This window comes from Rhinatrema bivittatum, chromosome 2 (genome assembly GCF_901001135.1).
Source record: "Rhinatrema bivittatum chromosome 2, aRhiBiv1.1, whole genome shotgun sequence".
Classification (NCBI taxonomy): domain Eukaryota; kingdom Metazoa; phylum Chordata; class Amphibia; order Gymnophiona; family Rhinatrematidae; genus Rhinatrema; species Rhinatrema bivittatum.
Window position 1 is genome coordinate 807,792,661 of NC_042616.1, and position 25,771 is coordinate 807,818,431.

Sequence of the window (25,771 nt, forward strand, 5' to 3'; positions counted from 1 at the left end):
CCTGCAGCCTTCGTGCAACTTGACCTTCATGAGAAGAAACATACATGTTAAAGGGAAAAATGAGCAGCGTGGCCTCCCCCAGGCTGGCTCATATTGTCGATTCGTTCAAAGGACCACCCTGTGTGTCTGCCTTTGCTGAGACAGTACAGAGCTTTCACATTGCACATGAAAACAAGCCGACCCTTCTAAGGTGGAAGCTTTCGGCGAGTCCCTGCGGAAACCACGAGAATCCCTAACCCAAGGGCAGGAATCTCCTCCGGCAGGGCCGCGAGGGTCCTCTCGCCCCCTCCCCTGAAAGAAAGGGGAGCAAGAGCCCTGGAGAGCGCGCCCTCCTGCCATTCGGACCGCTGACTCCCAGAAGGCAGGTCCGTTTGCCATCCTGTCAGCAGGTTCTGACGGGCAGCGCGGAGATGTTCTAGGGCAGCAGGGCAGCTGGAAAAGCAGTCTGCCCGGAGGCAGGTATGGCCGTCAGAAACCAGGGGGAGCCTTCTAACAGCATCACACGGACATTTATTTTATTTATTTATTTTTTTTTTTAAAGAAAGGGACAGTGGAACAGCGAACGTTTACAACCCTGCTGCAGCAGCCACCACCTGCAAATTCAAGCTGATCCTCCTGAGCTCCAGCCATGGCAACGTGGCACCTGCAAGGCTCTGACTCTTGTGCAATTAGAGCAAAAAATACCAAAACACCCAAGAGAAGGCTAAAAAAAAATAAATACGGCGTTACTAAACGGCTGCCCCAGTTATTCTGTGGTACTGGAGATCTTTCTTGTCGGAAACGTCTCTTTCCGATTCCAGTGGCAAATGGACCCGAGAGAGGAGGCACCTGCCGACCGTCTCTCGGAAAGGTAAGTCGGCTGCTGGACACTTTTCTTCTTGGCCTGCCACTTCTTGCAGCTCAGTGCTGGAATCCTTCATTCCCACCCACCCCTCCTAGTCGGTCCTGAGATCGGAAGCCCCCTGGAACCCTGCGTCTCCAGCCACCACGTGTCACCCTTAACGGAGGCCGAGGGACTGGGAGCGCCAGCTCTGCAGCATGGCCGCTCCCGAGAGTGAGCCAGGAATTCTGCATAAGAGCCCCCGGGCCGCTCTTTTCCCTTTCAGCTTTACAGGCGGTGGGGGTTTCCAAGCTCCTTACAGCCTTCTCAAGGGCGAGGTCCATTTCCCACGTAGATCGCCCGTGGCCCCTTCGGTTTCCATTGTACTCTCGGCTCCCAGCGGCGGCCACGATGCCGGCTTCCACTACGGAGTGAAATGAGAGAGAGGAGGAGGAGGAGTGGACTGTACCGAGGTGTCCCACAGGCAGACAGGAGGAGGAGGAGATTTGTGTTTCAGAGCAAACTCACTAAAACCCATTTCAGCTAAAGCACCGCTCATTGTGAAAACAGCTGAATAGGCCCAGCGCTAAGGGGAACCTCTGTTACAGACGCACGCGTTTCATGGGGCACCAGCTCCTGTCATCCCACAGAGGGATAAAAAAAAAATAAAAATGAAGCACCATTCACCAGAACTGTGGGCGCAGAGCCCACCCATCCTCCCCAGGAGGGCAAATACTCTCCCTTCCACTTATATTACCTGTCACTTATTGCAAATGAGGAGACAATCAGAAATCTAAATGTCAAATAATAAATGCAATAATACGATGCCCATCTCCAACCCATTCTCATGCTGAGAGAGGCAGAGACAAGGCAGCCTCTGTCACACGACATCAATACTCGTCCACCCCTCCCCCTTTGGGGTGACCCGGCCGCCAGCCACCTACAGCAGGGGGCCGGGTCACCCCAAAATGCTTCCCTGCACCCGGCCGTCAGACCTGGCTGATCACGTCATGTTTATAACCTGAGGTTTTAGCTCAACTCAGACCACATTCTGCTCAGTTTCACTCATTTGCTCCGTCTTTTAGCTTACTGGGGGGGGGAAGGGGTGACAAAGGTTCCCGATAACATGACAAACCTCGTCAGTCAGCTAATCCATGCCAGTAAGCACACGGCAGCGCCAGCCGGTGTCCTGGAACCGACACTTCGTGGAAACGGCTACCGCAGATGATTAAAAGAAAAGCCACGTCCCTTACACCTCTGCCTTCTTCTCTGCCTATTCCTTGGGGTGCATCGCACCCACCGACTCTTCCTTACGTTCAGGGGGGACATTTGTTTTCCCTGCGTCGGGCCACGGCAAAAAGAAAACGTTTCAAGCGCACCAGCACCTCTGGGGCTCCCGGTCACCAGGGCCAGCTCCGTCCCTCCCGGGAGCTGCAGATTCCACTCCCAGTTCTGGGGGGGGGGGGTGCAAGCGTCACCCCCGAGGCTCTGGCAGAGTGCCAGGGCCAGGCACCGCCACGTTCCACGCGCCCGCACCCCCTCCGCGGTCCCGCGGGGCTAAGGCTGCCAGCATCCTGCAATCCCCCCCCCCCCCCCGAGGCAGGGCTTCTCTGAGGCGCCCGAAGGAATGGCGCACGGCGCGGGGCGCGCTCCGCCCGCAGCCTCGCTATTCTCCAACCCACTGCCTCTGCGCTGCGAACAAGGATAAAAAAAAAAAAAAGGGCACATCTTGCCCGCAGGAAATTGATTCCTCCCCCACCCTCCCCTTCCCCTGGAGCCGGCCGATCGCCAGCTTTTATATACTGCGTTCCCAGCGATCATTACTAATTCCATTTTCTTTTTATTAGCTCGCTTATCTGCTGAGCAATACAGTGGCAGCGCTGACCTCCTTCACACGGGTAAATGTTTAAAATCCTTTTCCTGATTAATTTTGCCAGTTAAGGGAAAGAGGAGAAATGGCCCGGCTCTTAGCCATCACAATGAATAAAGCCTAATGTTGATTGTGATGGAATTTCTAATGCCTGGGAAATTGATTGAATGCAGCAATTACGCTGCAATAGTAACTCAAGGGAAATGGGATCGTTTTCTCCTGGCCGCAGCCTTTTGGTTATTTAAAACAATCCAATTTGCAAGGATAATTATATATTAGTGTTTTATCTGCCACTTGAAATGAACATGGGAGTTTTGATACTGGCCCAGCATTAGCGGGCTATTGCTGCAAATTACTTGATATCTGCTTTCTGTCACATAAGGGGGAAATTAGGCAATCAATTACCAGAAAAGGTGCACGGGGAGGGGAATGAGAGGGGCAAGGCTGCCCTCCGCTGGCAGCATGGGGGAAAGGCAGAGCCAGGCGGGCAGGGCTCCCAGAAAGCTGCTGGGCGGTATTTACAGCACACAGGGGAGCCGGCAGCGGCACAGCATGGGAAGGAGAGGAAAATGCAGCCCCTACACGGCATGCGTTCAGGGCTCTGTGATGAGGAAAGCGAGGAGGGGGGGGGGGGGGGTCGAGCATCCCTGCCCCCAAGAGCTTACAAGCCAGAGGGCTAAAGATCTCGACACGCGTCAGCAACCTTATGAACCAGCATCAGGGCCCCCCGCTGTGCAACACGCCTGCAGTCTTCTTCAGGCTTCAACGAGCAGCTGCTGCTCAGCCAAGACGATCAGCGATCAAAGGCAAATTTAAAAAAATAGGAAAACTATAATCTAACAGAAGCTGAGAAGACTGAAACCATTATTAGAGCCACTCGATTTTAGATCTGTTCTCCAAGCCTTACTTTTTGCCAACATAGACTATTACAATGCAATGTTATTAGGTCTTCCTCAGTCCACCACTAGACCTTTACAGGTATTGCAGAATGCTGCGGCTCGAATCCTGACAGGAAGAGAGAAGTGTGATCACATCACACCAACATTTTGATAGCGTTACATTGGCTACCGATTAACTCTAGAATACGATAGAAAACAGCGTGCATAATACATAATATAATCTATGGAGAGAGGATCAGCCAATAAAGGACTCCTAGCAATCCCCACGATTAAATCAGCACACCTTGGCCAAGTAAGAGAGAGAGCGCTGTCAACTGCAGGATCAAAACTAAGGCTGCAACAGGATAAAAACAAGTTTAAAGCTGAACTTAAGACATGGCTCTTTAACGCTGCTTACACTGAAAATGAGAAACAGGCATGCACACAAACTTCATATCTACAGCTAATCTACAGTTAATGTTGTATTTGTAATATATGCTATGTTTTATTTGTTTTATTATGTATGTTTATTTGTAAACCACTTAGATGGTCAGAATCCAGCTGTTTGCTGTTTTTTTTTTCTTCTTTTAAAAATGCTAAAAACGCTAAATATGTGCTTTTAGTATTTTCATCGATTTAATACCCGTTTTACCATACTTTACTTTTAATCTCTTATTTTAACAGCTAATGTGTTTTTGTAATTTCTATTCTTTTAATTATTTTAGTTGTCAATTCTTTTATGACCGATTGTAATTTCATTGCTTTTACGTATTTACTGAAATGTTAACCGCTGTGAAGGCTATACTGAGACAACGGTATATAAATGATAAATAAACTTTAAACGACCCTTCCACTTTCAGGCTGCCCGTGTGTGCCTGTGCCGGGACGTCCATGCCATATCCGCTCCGTATCACCTACAGTGGCTTTCTCGGTCCAGTGAAACCAGAGGACGAGTCAAGAGCAGCTCCAGACGCCCGTCCATGGCTGGCGGAGGAGTCACTCGGCCACTACCACATTTCCGTGCGGTTCCCAGCGTCCGACCAGATGAAAAGGGATCCCCAAGCACCCGGTTACCTAAAATATGGGGGCTGTCGCCTAGAAACCAAACTGCTCTGTAGCATTCCTCCACCCCACTTACGGGCAGGAGAGGAAAAATAAAACACCACATGCCTTGCCAGCCACCAAGGAGAAGAGGCAAAGCTAATGTAGGACCCGCTCGCCCGCCCGGACACATGCTGAGTGCTCCCGAGTCCCCGCATTGCTCCCAGCCTGATGGAGAGAAGATGATGGAGAACAGGGAGAGAGGAGGCACACTATGGTGGGGGGTGGGGGAGAAGAGCCTTGGGGCATTGGGGTTTCACTTTTTCTCCCCGACTCCTACAAGTTCCTGCTGGCACCTAAGAACTGGTAATATTTTCCCAGCTCTCTCACACACACACACACACACACACAATAACGAACGCTGCGGAATATAAAACAGGATATTTCCCTTCGTTTCAATTGCCATTCGCGCCTCCCAAGCCTCAAAGCACTGTTCGATGATGACTGCATAAGAAAGCGTCCCTCTTTTCCTGCAGGGGAAGGCGCACACTTTACGTCTGCCACCAGGAACACTCTTTGCCCCAGTGCACGGAGCCTATGCCCCCGAAAGCACACAATTCCAGCCCAAGCACGGCCACTGACTCGGGAACACAAAACCAGGCCAAAAGCTGCTCGGGGTCCACCTCACTCACTTCTGCCCCCCTTCTGCTCGGGAGAGAAAGAAGTCCAGCTGCACTGTGACTAGGAACAGAGAAGCACAGGTTGGGTTTCCTGTGAAATTTATCGAGCCCATCTCTTCCACAGTGGGTGGTCACAATCTTGACTTTCAGGTGCACTTACTTAGGACTGTAATTAACGTAAACTACTGCAGAACTGTTCCATTAATACCAATCTGTTTGAGATCAAGAAGCAGAATGTCATGATTTAAGGTACCAAAGGCTGCTGAAATGTCAAGTAGAACCATTATATAATCTGTGTTTGAATCGAAGCCTCTGATTATTGTATGGATGGATGAAAGAAGTAATGACTCTGTACTATGACCTTTCCTAAAACCATGTTGACTAGGGTGTAACAGACCGTTTTCTTCTATGTAATCAGATTATTTATTTAACATTTTTATATACCGATAACCGTTTGCACATCGTATCGGTTTACATGTAACTTGAAACTTGAATAGGACAGCTGTCACACAGACAAAAGCCTTTACAGGGAACAAAAACTACATGGTGGTATTTGAAGTAAATTAACTAGGTGAACGGATAACTGGTCTAGAGATGGTAAAACATATAAACTGGCAAAAAGATAAATACAGAGTATGAATAATTAGGAACAGTAAATATTCTAAGTACAATATATACAATGGAAGATTATTCCAGTATATACATTCCAATATATAAGTACAATATATACAGTGGAAGATTATTCCAATATATACATTCCAATATATAAGTACAATATATACAGTGGAAGATTATTCCAATATATACATTCCAATATATAAGTACAATATATACAGTGGAAGATTATTCCAATATATACATTCCAATATATAAGTACAATATATACAGTGGAAGATAGTTGTCGAAGAGCAACTGATTCAGTGATTTTAGCTATTGTAGGAAGGGTGGCTATGGGGAGGTAAGTTGATACATCTGATAGATCTTGATTTTTGTTTTGGGGAATTGGCAAAATAGAGGTTTTCTTGAGAGAGGCTGGAAAGTGGCCTTTTGAAAGGGATGCATTAACTATATCAGCAATTGGTTGGGCGATGTAATCTTTGATATTTCTGAGTAGGTAACCTGAACAGGGCTTAAATGGGCTGTTAGAGGGTTCTGAGTTAGGGTCTCCATGTGCTTTTGCACCTGCTTGGGGGCAGAGGCCCTAAATATAAAATATGCCCGACAGCATACACAGTGACCAGAGAATACAAATCACCAGGAGTACTTTCCCTCCTCCGGGCTAATTCCGCCCTCTTTTCTCTGCAAGGAAAATGGGGGGCGGTAGGGGCCATCACCATCACGTGACAGTGGTGACGTGCGCCCGGTCACATCAATGAGAGGCCAGCAGCACGGGGGCAGGAACCCATCATCCTGAGGGAGGGGAAGGGGCAGGGCGGTCAGCACAGGGGATTTCCTGAGGCGGGAGACAGAGATACAAAGTGAACACATGGTCCCAGGCAGAACACAGCCTTATTTGCATAATGTGGTCCCTCCTTTATTCAATTCTCTTCTTAGCTTTATACCTGCCCTTTCTACAACAGCAGTAGCTTCAAACTTGCATGTGGGTAAGGGCTAATAGTAGCCCAACAGGTTCTTCCTGCTCATTTGGGCTTCCAGTGCAGTCAGAACCAGGGTTGGGATCCGGTGCCTTCAGCCTTCATTTGTAACCACCCAGGGATTTTTTTTCCCCTCTTCACAAGTGTGAGCCCAGTCCTCAGCCAGGACCTGTGCCCCAACGCTCCTTCAGGAGCCCCGAGGCCCCAACCACATGACCCCTGGGGGGAGGGGGGGTTGTGAACGCTGCCTCCGCAGCATCCCCGGCCCAGCCCCCAAACTTTCCTTAGTCCAAAGTGCAAACGCTTCCCCTATCTGCTGAGGATCAGGCACCGACGAGGGGCTCTGGCCGACTGGAAAGCAGGCACCCTGCATCCAATATCAACTCCTTTCACTCCAATCACCAGTGCAACTATCGAAGCCTCATCTTCTGCATTCACGAGAGACTCCGGTTGTGTGTCTGAGATATCAGCATTGGGAGCCGAGCCCACGGCCCGCAAACGCAATAAAAAGCGAAGTGCATGGTAGAGATCCCATCCAAGCAGGGCACCTTCCTGCTCTCCGGGATTTCCGGCACAGCCGATGCCCAGAGGGAGGCTGCTGGAGGCCCTTCACAGAGGCCCAGTGCGCTCCCACATCCACACGCCTCCCTGGGCGTTGGGCTTCAAGCAACTTCAAAGGGTTTTCTCTTTCGATTTGTTCAGAGCAACATATTATTCCAGAGGAGCAACATATATACAGAGGAGCACCGTTTGTACGTGTGCAGAACACCACACTAAAATAGCACATGATAGCTGAAAAAGACCAGACTGGTTTCCTCCTACCTGCTCAGCTCAGATTCTTCCACTCAGGGTAGATGAGCACAGAAATTCCCATGTGCAACCCAACACAGAGTCCCCCTCACCAACCCCACATCTCGTCCTCCATCTGACCACACCAGCAGCCTCACCATCCATCCAAAGCAAGCAAAGAATGCACCAAAGCACTGGCCTCCACTGACAGGATACCTCAAGGCTGGTCATCTTCCTCTATGACAATCCTAAATCCAAAACCCAGGTCCTTAAAACTAGTGAGGATTTAGTCTGAAACCTCCAGCCTCCCCATGCTTGTTGGAAATTTGGGTTTTTAACTATGGTCACGCCATCTTCTTGGAAGCCTGAAACAGTCATACTATTGCTTTTAGGTCACCACAATGCTGCTAGGGTACATCTTATATGCCTGTACCTGTGTGCAGTTATTCCTTTACCCTGAAACCTTCCACCATTCTGAATAGTAGAAATGCATCTCCCTGCAGGAATCAGCGGCTGTATAAAATGCATCAAACATGAACAGCACCAGCAGCAGGGATAGGAAGGAGCCTTCAAGCTGAATTTACAAGTAAGATTCGAGGTTCAGATAGCAGTTAGCCACAGGCAAGCTGAGAAGCTGCTGGCTATGGAACCTCTATGAGCCCAACAAGACGCCATCAACATCTGGCCAGGGATACTACTGCCTCCCTGCTGGGGCATGAGGGATCATGAAAGGTGGAGGGTGCTGAGCAGCAGCAGCAGAGGCAAAGTATGCATCCAGCGAAATTTACAATGTCCCCTAAACACAGCCCAGAGCAGCAAGGACTTCCATGCCTTTGGGAAGGAAAACTGATCAGAAGGTGATAACGTTGCAAAATCAATTTACTCTGATGGAATACGAGGCTCTCATTAAAGCCTGAAGGCAAAGTCAGGCAACACAGCTTGGATGCCTCATCGTTTAGGTTTGAGCCCGGCGCAGGGAACAAGTTTGAACGTGAAAGCGCGGAAACGTGTGCGGCCGGGCCTCTTTCCTTACCTTCTCTCACAGGCACGTGCTGTTTGGGAGCGGGCAGGCGGCGAAGCCGGTGCTTTGTGATCTGAACCAGCCCTCTGGAAGGGGTTCTCCTTACTGCCTGGGGGGACTTGCCCCGGGTGGCGTTTCTCCTCCTCAGATAGTAGCGACTTTTCACGGTCCCTGCTGGAGAGGAAGAGCTTGGCCTCCTGTCAGCTGGAGAACTGCAAAGACAAAAAAGCGCAGACATCAAACCCCCCGATCCCAACATCAGCAACAGCACTGGGGAAAATGCAATCCATCTCCAGGAGTCGGGAGATTAAAGACGACTCAAAGAGCAGGTTTGTTAATAACTCCTGCAGTCCCTACAGCCAAAGAAGGTAATAACATAGGCAATGCCAGTCCGATACTGCAGCCCAACCCCCCCCCCCCCCCCCGGCTTGAAGGCCGCTCCAGTAAATGAGCACAAACTGCCTCCCTTACAAGAGTTAGCAATCTGCATGAGGCATGGAGATTGTTTAAAAATGCCATCCAGGAAGCTCAAAGAAAAATGTATGACATGCATCAAACAAGGTCAAAGGAAAACCCATCCGCTACCAACGTGGTTAAATGGTGCAGTGAAGGAGGCAATTAAAGCTAAGAGGACATCCTTTACAAAATGGAGCACACATCCAAAGGAGAACAGGTTACATGAAAAGCATAGCAAACACTCTGACCCCCGTGGTGAGCAAACTAATGGAATCGCTGCTAAAACAGAGGATGGTGCAATTTTTGGAATCCAATGGATTGCAAGATCCGAGGCAGCATTGGTTTTACCAGAGGTAAATCTTGTCAGATGAATCTGATCAATTTCTTTGACTGGGTGACCAGAGAGCTGGATCAAGGGAGAGCACTAGACGCAGTGCACTTGGATTTCGGCGAGGCCTTTGACACGGTTCCGCATGGGCGAGTTATAAATAAACTGAGCGCCCTTGGTATGGGTCCCAGAGTGACTGACTGGCTGAGTGGGAGGCGACGAAGGGGAGTGGTAGATGGAGGTCTCTCTGAGGAGGGGATTGTTACTAGTGGTGGGGCCTCAGGGATTGGCCTTGGACCAGTTGTTTTCAATATTTTTATGAGCAACATAATGGATGGATTAATCGGGAAAGGTTCGTCTTTTTGCCAATGATACCAAATCTGTAACAGGGTGGACAGCCAGGAAAGGTGTGGAAAGCACGAGGGGGGATCTAGCGACACTCAGCCAGATTTAATGCTATAAAATGTAGAGTAATGCATTAGGGTGCAGAAACCCAAGGGAGAGGTTCAGTATTGGAGGTGAAATTCTTCTAAGCAAAAAGGAAGAGCGGGATCTGGGGTTGATTGTGTCTGATGATCTTAAGGTGGCCAAACAGGTGGATAAAGTGACGGGGAAAGCCAGAAAGCTGCTTGGCTGCATAGGGAGAGGAGTGGTCAGCAGAAAAAGGGAGGTGATACTGCCCCTGTATAGGTCCCTGGTGAGACCTCACTGGGAATACTGAGTACAATTCTGGAGACTGCACCTTCAAAAGGATATAAACAGGATGGAGTCGGGCCAGAGGGAGGCTACTAAAATGGGCAGTGGTCTTCATTCTAAAGCATAGGGGGAGAGACTTAAAGATCTAAACATTCACACCCTGGAGCAAAGGTGAGATAGGGGAGATATGGTGGAGACCGCACCTTGAATACTGTGTACAATTCTGGACACCGCATCTCAAAAAAGATATAATTGCGATGGAGAAGGTACAGAGAAGGGCAACCAAAATGATAAAGTGCATGGAACAGCTCCACTATGAGGAAAGACTAAAGAGGTTAGGCCTTGTCAGCTTGGAGTAGAGATGGCTGAGGGGGGGATATGATAGAGGTGTTTAAAATCATGAGAGGTCTAGAATGAGTAAATATGAATCAGTAATTTACTTTTTTGGATAATAGAAGGACCAGGGGGCACTCCATGAAGTTAGCATGTGGCACATTTAAGACTAATCGGAGAAAGTTCTTTTTCACTCAACACACAATTAAACTCTGGAATTTGTTGCCAGAGGATGTGGTTAGTGCAGTTAGTGAAGCTGGGTTTAAAAAAAGGTTTGGATAAATTCTTGGAGGAGAAGTCCATTACCTGCTATTAATTAAGTTGACTTAGAAAACAGGCACTGCTATTACTAGCAACAGTAGCATGGGATCTTCTTAGTGTTTGGGTACTTGCCAGGTACTTGTAACCTGGATTGGCCACTGTTGGAAACAGGTTGCTGGGCTTGATGGATTCTTGGTCTGACCCAGTATGGCAATTTCTTATATTTGTATGAGCCTCTTTCAATGGAAAGGAGACTCTAGAAGGAGAGGTCATGGCATGAGGTTGAAAGGAAGGAGACTCAGAGTAATCTAAGGAAATACGTTTTTACAGAGAGGGTGGTGGAGTTGGTGGAGTCAACAACAGTGTCTGAATTCAAAAAAGCATGGAATAAATACAGGGCATTTCTAAGGAAAATAAGCATGCCACAGAAGCAAAAACTAGTAGAAAAACTTTTTGAAGTACACCAGAAGCAAGAAGCTTCTGAAGGAGTCCGCTGGATTACTAGATGACCAAGAGGTTGAAAGTGTGCTCAGAGTAGAAAAATAAGTAGCAGAGAAACTGAATGAATTCTTTGCTCTGTTCTTTACTGAGGAGAATGTTGGTGGAAATACCTATACCCAAGCCATTCTTGGAAGGTGATCAAATTGACAAGCTTAATAGCAGCAAATCACCGGGACCATATGGTATACACTGTAGAGAGTTATGAAAGATTACAGATTACCATAAACAGTTCTATCACTAAAAACAGCACCATGCATGAAGACTGGAGGGTATCACTTTTAAAAGGGAATTCAGGGGTAATCCAAGAAACTACAGACTGGTGAGCCCGATATCAGTGCTGGACAACATGGTGGAAAATATTGTTAAAAAAAAAAATCACTCAACATATGGACAGACCTGCATTAATGGGAAGAACCAACAGTGAAGGCCTTACCAATCTATTAGAACTTTTTGAAGGTGTAAATAAACCTGTAGACAGAGAAGAGCCAGTTGATGTAGTGTATCTAGACTGTCAGAAGGCATTTGGCAAAGTCCTTCAGGAGACTCATCAGGAAATTAAAAAAATGATGGAATAGGAGGTAATGTCCTTCGATGGGTCAGAAACTGGTTAAAAGATAGGAAACAGAGTAAGCTAGAGATGCTTACCTGTAACAGGGGTTCTCAAAGGACAGCGCATTATCAGTCTTCACACATGGGTGACATCATCCAATGGAGCCTAGCACGGAAAAACTACGTGTCCATGCAAGATCCCTTCAGTCTCATCATTTAGCAAAAAGAAAAATGTTTTGGAGAAACCAACTCCACAAAGAGGTGGGTGGGTTTTGTGAGGACTGCCATCCTGCTTATTACAGGTAATCAACTCTGCTTTCTCAGAGGACAAGCAGGATGGCAGTCTTCACACATGGGTAATCTCTAGCTACAGGCAGCCCCTAACAAAAAAATGAGCAAGAACAAAATTAATGCCAATGGGCACAATAACAAGATTTTTGTTGGCAACAAGTCTTTTTTGTATTTTATTCTCTTCCGCTGCAGCTATCAAAGCAGTGGCCCATTGATGTGAAAGGAAGGCTTTTGCCAGAGTCATATTTAGCTGAGCTCCAATAAACTCCTATTGAGACAACAGACTGAAGTGAGACCAACATCCAGATGGTCATATGCATCGATTCTTTGGCTCCTGTTTGAAATGGGCTCTTGACCAGCCAATTGTCCAGTTTGCATAAGTGTGCTGGCACCAGGGCCAGACATTTCATGAAGACACGTGGAGCAGATGCCATGCCAAATGATAGAACGTGATACTGGAGGTGGCGGTTTCCTACTATGAATCAGCAATATTTCCCGTGACCAGAGAAAATCTCTATGAGAGATTTGCTTCTTGAGATCAAAAGCAAAATCATTCTGCTTTTAGAAGAAAGGGGTTTAAGATGCCCGGGGAAACATCTTGAACTTTTCTTTTTTGATAAATTTGTTCAAGGCCCTTAGATCTAAGATGGGACAGAATCCCCCCGTCTTCTTTGGAATAAGGAAATAGCTAGAGTAAAATCCCCTTCCTCTTTGCCCTGGTGGAACAGGCTCGGCCATTCTGGCCATTAAGAGGGAGGAGAGCTAACGTAAAAGCACTTCCTGATCTGGTAACTAATCCCAAGATAGGTCTTGGGGGGTTAATTTAGTGGGAGACCCAATAGGTTTAATTTGTAATGTCTTTTGATGATGCTGAGGACCCACACGTCCGATGTTATATAGGGCCACCAATTTACAGAAAACTGTATCTTTCCCCAACTGACAGGACCTCTGGCATGGATTCCAGGATCTTGGCTATGTTCTCTGCAATCCAGTCAAAACCCCATCCCAGTTGTTGAATGGGTTGCCGACTAGGGCTTAAGTGCCCTCTGCTACCTTGAACAGGCACAAGGCACCTGCTGCAAAAGGGGCCGAGGGGGGCAGAGGATAGTGCCTCCTCTGCCCTAGCCCCAGGTAACTCCTGGATGAGGAGCCCAAGTCTGGAGTGGCAGTGGAGAGCTATTGGAGCACAGCACAGTGATCATGGATCTGTGCTACCGCATCCCTTACCTTATATAGAAACATAGAAACATAGAAATGACGGCAGAAGACGACCAAATGGCCCGACCAGTCTGCCCAGCAAGTTTCGCACCTTTTTTTTTTTCTCATACTTATCTGTTACTCTTGGCTCTTAGTAACCTTTTGGTTCTATTTCCCTTCCCTTCCACCCCCATCATTAATGTAGCGAGCAGTCCTCTATACAGGACAGAATCTCTGAAGAGATTCTGTCCTGTATTCAGTATATCAGCAAGTCTTTCTTGCACTTCCAAACAGAGATCTACGGCTCACAGTCAAGCAAATCTGTGTGCCCTCATCCCCATAGAGACTCTCGATGCTGCCTCAAATTCATCACAGGTCAAATGGACCCCGTGTTTTCCACACTTCAACCCTTTGTCCACAATGTTTCCTTATCTGGAGGGAGTCTTGCTGCTTTTGATGAAGCTGCTAAGCCATTCCTGCTCTTGCTTTAGCATGTCTTGCATGTATTGGCCCATGAAGAGCTGGTAGGATGCTATACGGAATATTTAGCATAGCACTCTGTAAGACCCTTTCTCCTAACAGTACCCATAGCTCTAGAATCCCTCCCTGAGGATATTGAGGAATGGGTTCTAGATTTCGTGGCATTTTTTAGAACAGATTTAGCAACCACAGATTGGTTTGGCAGTTGCCTAAACAACAGAATGCGAATCTGTTGAACCTTGTTGCTTTTGGACAAAACAGATCATGTCCACTTTCCTATTCACGGGAACCACAGAAAGGAGTTTCTTACACATCCTCATCTGCACCTCCTGAAGGATTTCATGCATTGGGACTGCCACAATTCTCATGAACTGGAGGATGTTCAGCATATTGGTCCTGGACTCTTCCTCCATCTGCAACTTAAATGGAATGACTTCCACCATTTTCCCCCACAAAAAAAAAGAGAGGTCCTCAGGCAGGAATTTCCTTCTATCTAGTGGAGGAGAAGGGCTGGAGGGGAGACCAGTAAACATCTCTTCAAGAACATCCACAGAGTTCTAGCCATTACCCCTTTAATACAGAGTCTCTCTCATCTGGGTCTGCCGGAGAGGACTCTCTCAGTGTTCTGTCCTCAGCCAGTGGGTCTCAGACCGGAGCAGCTGTCTGTTTTGGCCGGGACCCCAAGGAACTTTGACGACTCAGGATCAACAATGGACGGGCATCCACTGACCCCAATGCCCCTCTAGGCATTGGTGCCAGAATGGGCAGAGGCACAGGCATTGGCACCGATGTATCACCAGCAAGCACCCAGAGGAAATCAAGCACATCTCAAGGGCAGACGATGCCTACCTTGGTGCCGTTGATGTCCCAGCACCAAGGCCCTGCAGCACCTTCTTCAAGGTGCTGCAGGGAAGCAAGAGGTGTGACCGCATCCTCTTTGGAACCAAGAGGTGGTTTGTAGTGGACACCAGGAGTGGTGGAGAGTATCACAAGGCATACTCAGAGGATGAGCTCTCCTCACCATGGGACTGCTTAGGGGAATTCTGGATGGATGCTGGACTGTCCCCATTCCTGGCATTGATATATATCAATGTCAATTCTTCTTTGGCTCCCCTCGATGCTCGTCATGAGATCTCCTCAATGCCGGAGTCGAAGATATGGAACCCAACACCTTCTTCAAGCAGGAAGTGTCAGACAATGGCCCGTCTCTGGGTTCCCTACTGGCTGGAGGCATTAAGGGAACCAACAGCCCACCCCCAATGCCAAAGACACTCCTTCCATTTGTGGTCTGAGGCCCCTCAGTGTTGGTACCTGTTATGCCAATAGATTGGTCTTCTAGTACCCAAAGAGTCTTTCTGTAAGTTCCAGTCGAGCAGGCATCCTTTCTGCATCATGGTCGCACACTTGCGACAACCAGGGACATCAAGCAATACCCCCAAGCAAAGGACACTTACGTTTGTCAGTTCACAGGACATCCCCGCAAGTCGGTACAATCACCCCCCGAACACCGTAACAGTGGGCCTCATTCACGCAGTACAGATGCTGCTATCCTCGTACTCGTCCTGCTCTGCTTAGGTGTGCATGCACGCTGGCCATCCAGATTTAAAGGGCCCGCAGCGTGAAACAGGCCACTGAGCCCTTGGATGACATTAGACTTCAGCCCTTAAAAAGGCTTTTCGGACATCCAGATCGAACTTTCAGCAACGGGTCTCCTGCATTTCCTGCAGTATATGTTGCCAGCATTCTTGTTCCTCGTTCCTTCTTCCAGCCTTACTTTGCCTCATCTTCCAGCCCAGCCTCGTCCAGCCTGTCTTCCTTGTTCCCATCCTCAGTGTCTCCTGTGTGTCCACATCTCCCTCAGCTTGCTGCTCTGGACCTGGCCTCTTGCCTAGACCTAATCACGTTTGCTTGCTGCATGGACCTGAGCTTTAGTCTGGACATAACTACTCTTGCTAACTGCAAGCCCAGACCTTGACTCTCCTTTGACTTCCATAAGCCTGCTCTGTACCTTTTCTCTGGTGTGTCTCTGAACTTTAGCCACCACCGCTGCCCTAGGGACCCACCTAAGTCCTGCCACCGCCAGAATCCAAGGGCCCAACCTGCGGAGAAGGCGGCTGATAAAGGTGAAGCTCCAGATTGTCTCACTACAGGGCGCATTTGCCAGCACCGGCGTGGGCCTCAGGGGTTCGCCCTCGAGGTTGCATCAATTGCACCGCAGCACTAAGAGCACCCATATCTGTTACAGACACATCTATCATGGGGTCCGTTTACACATGGTCACTGAAACTCAGGAGACGTGTCAGACCGAAACAAAAGGGACGCAAAATCTAATGCCATGGCAGCAAAGGACTGATGGCCAAAAGGCACCGAATGACCCCAAAGTTGGTAGGGGAATGATGAGAAATGAAACTTAATCGAAACACTGAAAAAACTTACCTAGGGACAGCTACAAGGAAAACATAGAAACATAGAAACATAGAAATGACGGCAGAAGAAGACCAAACGGCCCATCCAGTCTGCCCAGCAAGCTTCACACATTTTCTCTCATACTTATCTGTTTCTCTTAGCTCTTGGTTCTATTTCCCTTCCATCCCCACCTTTAATGTAGAGAGCAGTGATGGAGCTGCATCCAAGTGAAAAGAAGTCCATGGGACCCCTGAATGATACTGTGGCTTGGAAACTACATTTTGCTATGAAAACTTCCAAGAAGAAAGCCCAGACCAGGAGTGTGAGGCAAAACCATGAACAGAGGGCTCCGCAGAAAAAGAGAGAGTGAAGGGATCCCACGTGGACACATGGTACAATGACATGCGTAGGCATGCCCAATGAGTTCTGGGAACTTTAACATAGTTTCTACAGGCCAGGCTCCATCAGATGATGTCATCCATGTGTGAAGACTGCCATCCTGTTTGTCCTCAGAGAATAAATAGTTTTCAGAATGGAGTGAGGTAAATAGTGGAGTGCCCCAGGAATTTATACTGGGGCTGTTTAACCTATTTATTAATAACCTCGCAAAGGGAATAAAGAGCAAGGTGGACACATTTGCAGATGCCACAAAATTATTCAAACTGGTCAAACCGCAAGCTGACTTGAGGAATTACCAGAGGACCTTGTCAGACTGGGAGACTGAGCATCTAAACAGAAGATGAAATTTAATGTAGACAAATGCAAAGCAATGTACACAGGTCAAAAAAGTCCAGACTACAGGCTGAATTTTTTAAAAGGACTTTGAAAATTGCCCAGGGGCATTTGATTGCACTTTTCCATGTACTGGAAAGAGATGTTTCCTGAAGCAGGAAAACCATTTGCATGCATACTTTCAATTTTCCATGCACACGTGCTTCCAAGCAGGCGGAAATGTGGGCGTGCATGCCGCTCTGGCTTCTGTGCACACCCATTCATTTGCAAAATGGACTTCTGTGCATAACTGCTTTAAAACCACATGGACTTCTGCCCTAACCAGACTGTTAGAAAATCACCCTCTCTGGGTGCACCATGCTGACTTCCATACTGGGAGATACTACCACTCAAGCTGGGAGTCGTTCAGTGGTCCCCAAATCTCGGGCAACCCTAGTCAGTTAGGTTTTCAGGACAACTGCAATGGGTATGCATGAGATACATTTGCATGCAATGGAGGTGGGGCATGCAAATCTCTCTCATGCATATTCGTTGCTGAGATCCTGAAAACCAGACTGGCTGGGGGGTCCCCCAGGACAGATTTGGGGACCACTAGTTTCAACAATATATACCCGGAAGATCCCCCTGCAGCTGATGAGGAGGGAGACGGGAGCTTGCCCCTCAGCATGCTGTGTTCCCCATTCTCTCCTCTCCACCGCTGACATTCTCACACGCTCCCCACCCCTGCCCTGAAGTGGCTTCGTGCTCCTGTGGAAGAAGGCAACACACTAGTAAAGGGAAGCTCGGAAGTCAGCCTTCCCAGCTCCTGGCAGAAATATTCACGTTTACATGACTTAACGCTAACCACTGAATCAATTAAATGGTTAGTATGAGGAGCAGGCTGAGAATCCTTAGACAAGAATGTGGACAAGTGCAAGGAGTTGCATATAGGGAAAAATAACCCTTGCTGTAGTTACACAATGTTGGGTTCCATTTTAGGAGTTAACATTCAGGAAAAAGATCTAGGCATTATAGGGGATAATACTTTAAAGTCGTCGGCTCAGTGTGCTGCAGCAGTCAAAAAAGCAAATAGAATGTTAGGAATTATTAGGAAGGGAATGGCTAATAGAACAGAAAATGTCATAATGCCTCTATATCGTTCCATGGTGAGACCGCACCTTGAATACTGTGTACAATTCTGGTTGCCGCATCTCAAAAAAGATATAATTGCAATGGAGAAGGTACAGAGAAGGGCAACCAAAATGATAAAGGGGATGGAACAGCTCCCCTATGAGGAAAGGCTGAAGAGTTAGGGCTGTTCAGCTTGGAGAACAGACGGCTGAGGGGGGATATGATAGAGGTCTTTAAGATCATGAGAACTCTTGAACGAGTAGATGTGATTCGGTTATTTACACTTTCGAATAATAGAAGGATGGGGGGCATTTCATGAAGTTAGCAAGTAGCACATTTACGACTAAGCGGAGAAAATTCTTTTTCACTCAACGCACAATAAAGCTCTGGAATTTGTTGCCAGAGGATGTGGTTAGTGCATTTAGTGTAGCTGGGTTCAAAAAAGGTTTGGATAAGTTCTTGGAGAAGTCCATTAACGGCTATTAATCAAATTTACTTAGGGAATAGCCACTGCTATTAATTGCATCAGTAGCATGGGATCTTCTTAGTGTTTGGGTAATTGCCAGGTTCTTGTGGCCTAGTTTTGGCCTCTGTTGGAAACAGGATGCTGGGCTCGATGGATCCCCGATCTGACCCCGCATGGCAATTTCTTATGTTCTTAAGAAGATCTGAGGGTAAAGCCTGAAGATCAGATAGGCACTGTGCTTTTGCATCAGGAATGGGCAGACCAGCTGAGACACTGCGGTCCTCATCTGCTCTCATATTCTCCGTTTCCATGTACAGACAAGGGCAATGCCAACACCACAATTCTTACAAATAAAAGCTTCCAGCTACATCGGAACACGGCTGGGATCCAGCGTCATGAGACTTCATTCACGACTACCTGGGGGGATTTTTCATCTTCTCCCTCCCACAGTTAGTCCAGTCTTTGGCCCTAAATCCAGCCATTAACTGCCACCACTGGGCAATGACTGGGACTCTCTAATCTCTCAGGGGCCGTAAGCGCTACCTCTACTGCATCCTCAGCTAGCCCAGGGAGTGGAAGACTTGACCCAGGAATTGTACCCAGGTCCCCTGCCTTGAGCTGGCCTATAAAATTGTTTTTATCCCTTCCAATGCCTCCCCCTTAAGGAGAAAGGGTCCTTATACTGTTTAGGCCAAGTGGGGGAGTAGCCAAATGGTCAGAGTAGCGGGGCCGAGGACCAGAGGAGCCAAATCCCGCTGGCACTCCTTGTGACCTTGGTAGAGTCACTTCATCCTCCATTGCCCCTGGTACGAACTTAGATTGAGAGCCTTCTGGGGATAGAGAAACATCTACAGTACCTGAATGCAATCCACTCTGAAGCAACAGAAAGGCAGAATAGAAATGAAATCAATAAGCAAGCAATATGCATTATGAACCATATCCACTTGCATTCCATATGTGGCTACTGTGGGGCACAGCCAGCACCCCCCCCCCCCCCCTCTCAGCAGCCTCCAGGGCTCCTGGGGATTCACTGCTCAGACCAGGCTCCTACCCCTTTCGTTTCTATGCAGGTGACTTCTTAAAACGGACGGGAATTGCAGCTGCTCCCCAGGCTCCTAAAATACATCAGATCTATAGCATCAGCACTACAATGGCTCAGACTCTTACGCTCAGGAGATCTGATTGAAAATTCATTCAAATTCCTTAGGAAACTATTTCTCCTATTTCTGGTCTAAACTGCAGTACCAATAGCTCAACATCTTTGCTTGCTTTGGAAATGAACACTGGAAAACAAAGTGGAACAGGTTTCTATTTTCAATTGTGGGGAAAAATGGAAACGAGAAATCTTTCTTCAGTTTGGCTTCTGAATACAACCTGCCAGAACACTCAACGTTTCTTTACTTTCAGCTGATTGCAGCTATGGATCATTTTGCTGTGAGTAACGGATTCTCCAGAACATTAACCTCAATAGAAAGATTGGGACGTTCGGAAAATACTTCCATGAAACGGATTTCTACTGCTTCAATCTATCGAGATCCCCAGTCTTTCCCTCCCCAGTAAATTTGATTCTTCTGCTAATTCAAACGGTGGGAGAGGATGTGGCCGGAGAGGTCCACACACATACACATGTGGTGAGCACCTTCCTATGGTGAAAAAATTCTGGCACAACGTACAAACTCAGCTGGCAGCACTCACTGGCTTGAGAGTCCAGGAGTCAGCTGGGGTCGCCAGCGCATTACAATGAAAAATAGGAGCCAGAATGGAAGCGGGGGTGACTTAGCTGGGCAGATGGCCATGGTAGATAGACATTGCGTTTTTAGGTACATACTGTGCGCTCTTCGGAGAGCATTACCTGTTCCCTTAAAACTGATTTCAGGGCTAAAATGGAACGCTGTAAACGTTCTTCTCATGCTTCCAATGCCAAATGTGGCTAGGGAAATTTGTAACACTTGGACTTATTTGCATATTTATTTATTTATTTATTTATTTAAAATTTTTATATACCGACATTCATCCAGGATATCATATCGGTTCACATTGTAACATAAACTGGCGCTAGGCATGGCGCTTTACATTGAACGATTAAAACATGCGAACAAGGTATTAAAAGGGGGTGGGAGATAACATGGGAAAGTTTGCATTAAATTATATTATAGCAACGTTTGCAAATATATACATATGTACAATGGAAAATAAAGACTAAGAAGTGCAGGCAGGCTAGTGAGGGAGAAAGGGGAGGAGGAGAGAGGAGAGCTGAGAAGGAGGGAGGAGCGGGGGAAAGAGGTAGGAGGGGGAAAGAGGGAGGGGAGAGAGGGACAGTGAAGGGGAAAGTAGAGGGGAGAGTGGAAGGTGGATATAATGGATAGGAAGAGTGAAAAATTAGGTGTATGCTTTAGCAAAGAGCCAGGTCTTAAGCTTCCGCTTGAAAGATTTGAGGCATTCCTCTTGCCGTAAGTCAACTGGCATTGTATTCCAGAGGGTCGGCCCGGCTATAGATAATGCACGGGCTCTCGTGGAAGTAAGTTTGTAGAGTTTAGGAGAAGGGATAGGCATGGTTGCAAGGTGTGCATGTCTGGTAGGCTTAATAGACTGGTGTAAATGGAAGGAATCGTTAAACCAATTCATTTCAGGGTTGTATAAGGCCTTATGGATTAGAGAGAGCGCCTTATATTGTATGCGGGAAGCTATTGGAAGCCAATGTAAATCTTTTAGAACAGGGGTAATATGGTCATGTTTACGTAAGTTGGTCAATATCCGGGCTGTGGTGTTTTGCAGGATTTGAATGGGATGGATGGCATTGTTGGGTAGGCCGAGAAGTAGGGAATTGCAGTAGTCAGTCTTGGCGAAGATTGTAGTTTGAAGCACTGTACGGAAATCGGGGGGATGTAGTAGGGGTTTGAGTTTTTTTAGTGTGTGGAGTTTAAAGAAGCCGTCTTTGAGTATGTTATTGATGAATTTCTTAAGTGTGAAATGACCATCAAGGATGATTCCCAGATCACGGACTTGTTGGGCAAATTGGAACTGCGTAATAGGGGGGAGGATTGGTTGGTTTTGGGGTGAGATGAGCATGATTTCAGTTTTCGTGGTATTAAGGGCTAGGTGGATGGAAGATAGGAGATTGTTAATGGAGAGGAGGGTTTCATTCCAGAAATCCATGGTTTTCGATAGAGAGTCGGTGATGGGTATGAGCAGCTGAACATCATCAGCGTATATGTAATGAGGGAGATTTAGACTGGAAAGGAAGTAACAGAGAGGTAGGATGTATATATTGAATAGGGTAGAGGATAGGGAAGAACCCTGAGGGACACCTCGGTTGAGGGGGATGGCCTTGGATACGTGATTTCCTAATTGAATTTTGTAATCTCTGTTGCTGAGGTAGGAATTGAACCAGTTGTGGGCAACGCCTGTAATGCCAATTTCAGTCAACCGCTGTAGGAGAATAGGATGGCTGACGGTGTCAAAAGCGGAGGATATGTCAAGGAAGGCAAGAATGTATGATTGCCCTTTCTCAAATCCTTTGATAATGTGGTCTGTCAGGGAAAGTAAAAGAGTCTCAGTACTATGAAATTTCCGAAAACCGTATTGTGCGGGGGCAAGAATATGATTATCTTCAAGGTATTCTGTAAGTTGCTTGTTGACAGTTTTTTCAAGGAGTTTAGAAATGAATGGAAGATTTGATATAGGGCGATAATTAGCTGGATCAGAAGGGTCAAGTTTGGGCTTCTTTAGAATAGGTTTGACAATTGCCTGTTTCAGGGGGAGGGGTACCTGCCCAGAGTTAATGGACAGGTTAATGATTTTTGTTAAAGGTTTGGCAATGATGTTGGGTATTGTGAGAAGATGTTTAGTGGGTATAGTGTCAGATGGGTGAGTGGACGGTTTGGCTTTCTTGATAAAGGTTTCTATTTCTAATGTAGAAGTGCAGTCTAGGGAGGAGAGAACTTTAGTATAGTTACTGGTCTTTGTTTGATTGATGGCCAATTCGAAGTGGTTGCTGGGACCGGTAGAGGAGGAGAACTTGGATAGCAATTTATCTACTTTGGTTTGGAAGAATGTGGCAAGTTCTTCGCATTTGGATTTGGCTACTACAAATATATGGGTCTGGAATGTTTATTAAATTAAAAGTTCATCAGAACTAGTAAAGCATTTCCTGCAGCCCCTATGCCCAGTCTCCTTTCCTGAAATATATTGATTTTCCAATCAGCTAGGCTTCGGTCCTGTCTAGTGAGCCTGGTGGCGAGCAGCAGGTGCTCTGAAGCGTATAAGAAACGGGGCATGTGCAGGACTATCCATCCCCTGACATGCTCTTCCAGTTGCCAGTAGTCCTGATTTAGAGATGCACTGAACCCAGGGTGACATCCCTGACTATTATGTTTAACAGTCTCTGACAAATCTTTCTTTCCAGATTTTATCTAATTCCTTTTTCAACCCATTTACGGTATACGATTTACTCCTACATCCTGTGGCAATAAGTCCTACCAGTTAACAATGTGTTGGCTTGCCTTAAACCTGGCAGCAAATGGTTTCCTTCAGTGCCTCCTAGCTCCCTAGAGGGAGGCACAAGTGAGATTATTTCCAGCCCAAGCATGGAACACGAGGCCACGCTACTCTGGCGGAAAAACCACCAATCAGTGGTGTGGCAGAATCCGGCAGGTAATGAACTGTTGCTGGATGACTTGGATACATAAGGGATGTGGCCAACAGCCAGCAAATGTGAACCAGTCGTATGCTTGGGGAACTGAGACTATACTATACTATACTAAAATGGTTCAACTATTTATCTCATAGAAGTTTCCAAGTAATATTCAACAACAACCTATCAAATAAAGTAAACCTAAATTCAGGAGTCCCACAAGGATCTTCTCTGTCGGCTACACTCTTCAACATTTATCTCCTACCAATTTGTCACACAATGGATCGCCTAGGTCTGATTTTTTTCCTATACACTGATGACATTCAAATATTGGTTCCAATACAGAATACGCTTGAAGAAACCTACGAGAGAATAACCATCTATCTCGCAGAAATCAAGCAATGTCTATCCACCCTAAAACTCATAATAAAAATCGAGAAAACCAAATTAATCATCCTAGACAAAAAAGTCAATGACTCACCCATGCTACCATTCAAAACAGAAAACCCCAAAACACTAATCTCTCCTGTTAACCATGCTAGAAACCTAGGAATCACCAGAGACAAAGAATTATCATACAAAACCCACATAACAAATAAAATTAAAGAAGGATATCACAAATTACTTACACTCCGACGTCTTAAGCCTTTCCTTACACAGAATGATTTCAGAACAGTCCTGCAACTACTCATATTTTCCAGCATAGACTATTGCAATATCCTACTCCTTGGCCTACCATTTGCTACCATCCACCCACTCCAAATACTACAGAACGCAGCCACCAAAATGCTATCAGGAACAAAGCAACGCGAACATATTACTCCAACCCTCATCTCTTTACACTGGCTCCCAATTAAATACAGAATTGACTACAAAGTTTTAACAATCCTCCACAAAATAATCAAAGGACAGCAAAACTGCTGGCTAAGCAAACACATTGAACTACACACTCCTAAAAGGAACCTTCGCTCAACGAATAAAGGCCTCCTCAAAATCCCTCACGTAAAAACCATTCATCTGATCTCAACCCGTGAGAAAGCTATATCCAAACACCAAAACGTTTAAAAAAAAAAGAGTTAAAAACCTGGCTATTCACCAGAGCCTACTCAGACGCTCTCAACCATCAACACCAACAGTCTCCCACCCAATATAACATCAAGAAAACAGAGATACCATCGTGTCCACCCATAGAGTCTCATCAGAACCGCTAAACCCACTATACACCGCTCAAGAACCTTTTTTTTCAATATGTATTAACCAACACTTACTGATGCTTTACTTTTTACCCAGCTTGTTTCACCTTATATACTCACTGTAGAAACCCTGATGTAACTTTGTCTACCTATTAAAAGATTTTTTGTCTACCTATTAAGATTACTGTTAACCATTATGATGGCAAAACCGAATGACGGTATACAAAACATGTTAATTAAATAAATAAATAAACAAACAAACAAACAGAGGAGAGGCTGCAAGCCAGGCAACCTGATAACAATACAGCATCAGGCAGCAGCTGGCACAGCATCAAGGGCTCAGACATTCTAGAAAAGGGAGAACAATAATAACAATAAACAGGCAATTCTCTCCACAGTGCAAGGCCTTACTTTTGGTCATCTTTGAGACAGAGGAAAAGACAAGAGGAATTTCAAAGAGCAACAATGTGTTGCAACGTCCCTTCCCAATGGCTTCACTCCGCCTACCTTTCTTTCTTTGCACCTCCTCTCGCTATGGATGGACGCCTGGCTGCCGTCCTCTCCGGCGTCCCCAGACAGGCTCGCACGCTGCCTCCCGCCATGCTCCGCTGGTACCTTAGGGCACGCGCGCTGCGCGGCCCTCACTCTTATTTCCTACTTGGCGCAAACCTCAGGGACCTCCTCCTGTGATGACCTCACGCTGCCCGGATATTTAAAGCCTACGTTGTTTGCTAGCCTTTGAGTTAGCAAGGGGTATTCTTACGGATGGGATTCACTCTCCGAACCCAACTACTCTGCCTCTCCAATTTCCATTGGACTCTTAACGCTAACGGGGTACCCTATCCTCGGGGGCCTCACTTGCTTTTCAGGTCACTATCAGGAAACCGGTACTCGCTCCTCAAGGGTCCATTTTCCCTGACTCGCTGCCTGCTCCTACCTTCTCTTCTGCCTGGAAGGATTCGCTATCTTCAACATCAGTGAGTACTACCATCTTCACCTCAGAGCTGTTCCCTGGAACCAGGTACTCGCTCCTCGAGGGCCTGCCTCCGTTCCAGCCCTGGTGCCATCTCCTACGTGGAACCGCTGTGTGAGTACATTACCTTCAAGCCTCTCAGCTCTCAGGGATCAGGTACTCGCTCCTCGAGGGCCTGCCTCCGTTCCAGCCCTAGTGCCATCTCCTACGTGGAACCGCTGTGTGAGTACATTACCTTCAAGCCTCTCAGCTCTCAGGGATCAGGTACTCGCTCCTCGAGGGCCTGCCTCCGTTCCAGCCCTAGTGCCATCTCCTACGTGGAACCGCTGTGTGAGTACATTACCTTCAAGCCTCTCAGCTCTCAGGGATCAGGTACTCGCTCCTCGAGGGCCTGCCTCCGTTCCAGCCCTAGTGCCATCTCCTACGTGGAACCGCTGTGTGAGTACATTACCTTCAAGCCTCTCAGCTCTCA

General features: G+C 47.0%; 1 protein-coding gene across 1 annotated transcript in view; it reads right to left on the reverse strand.

The window, feature by feature from the left end:
• ZC3H3 (zinc finger CCCH-type containing 3) overlaps nucleotides 1–25,771 on the reverse strand; it is a 777,623-nt gene that overhangs the window by 725,527 nt on the left and 26,325 nt on the right. Inside the window, exon 3 of the mRNA XM_029592180.1 lies at nucleotides 8,707–8,906. Coding sequence (XP_029448040.1) covers nucleotides 8,707–8,906 — 200 coding nt within the window. The remainder of the gene's footprint in view (nucleotides 1–8,706; nucleotides 8,907–25,771) is intronic.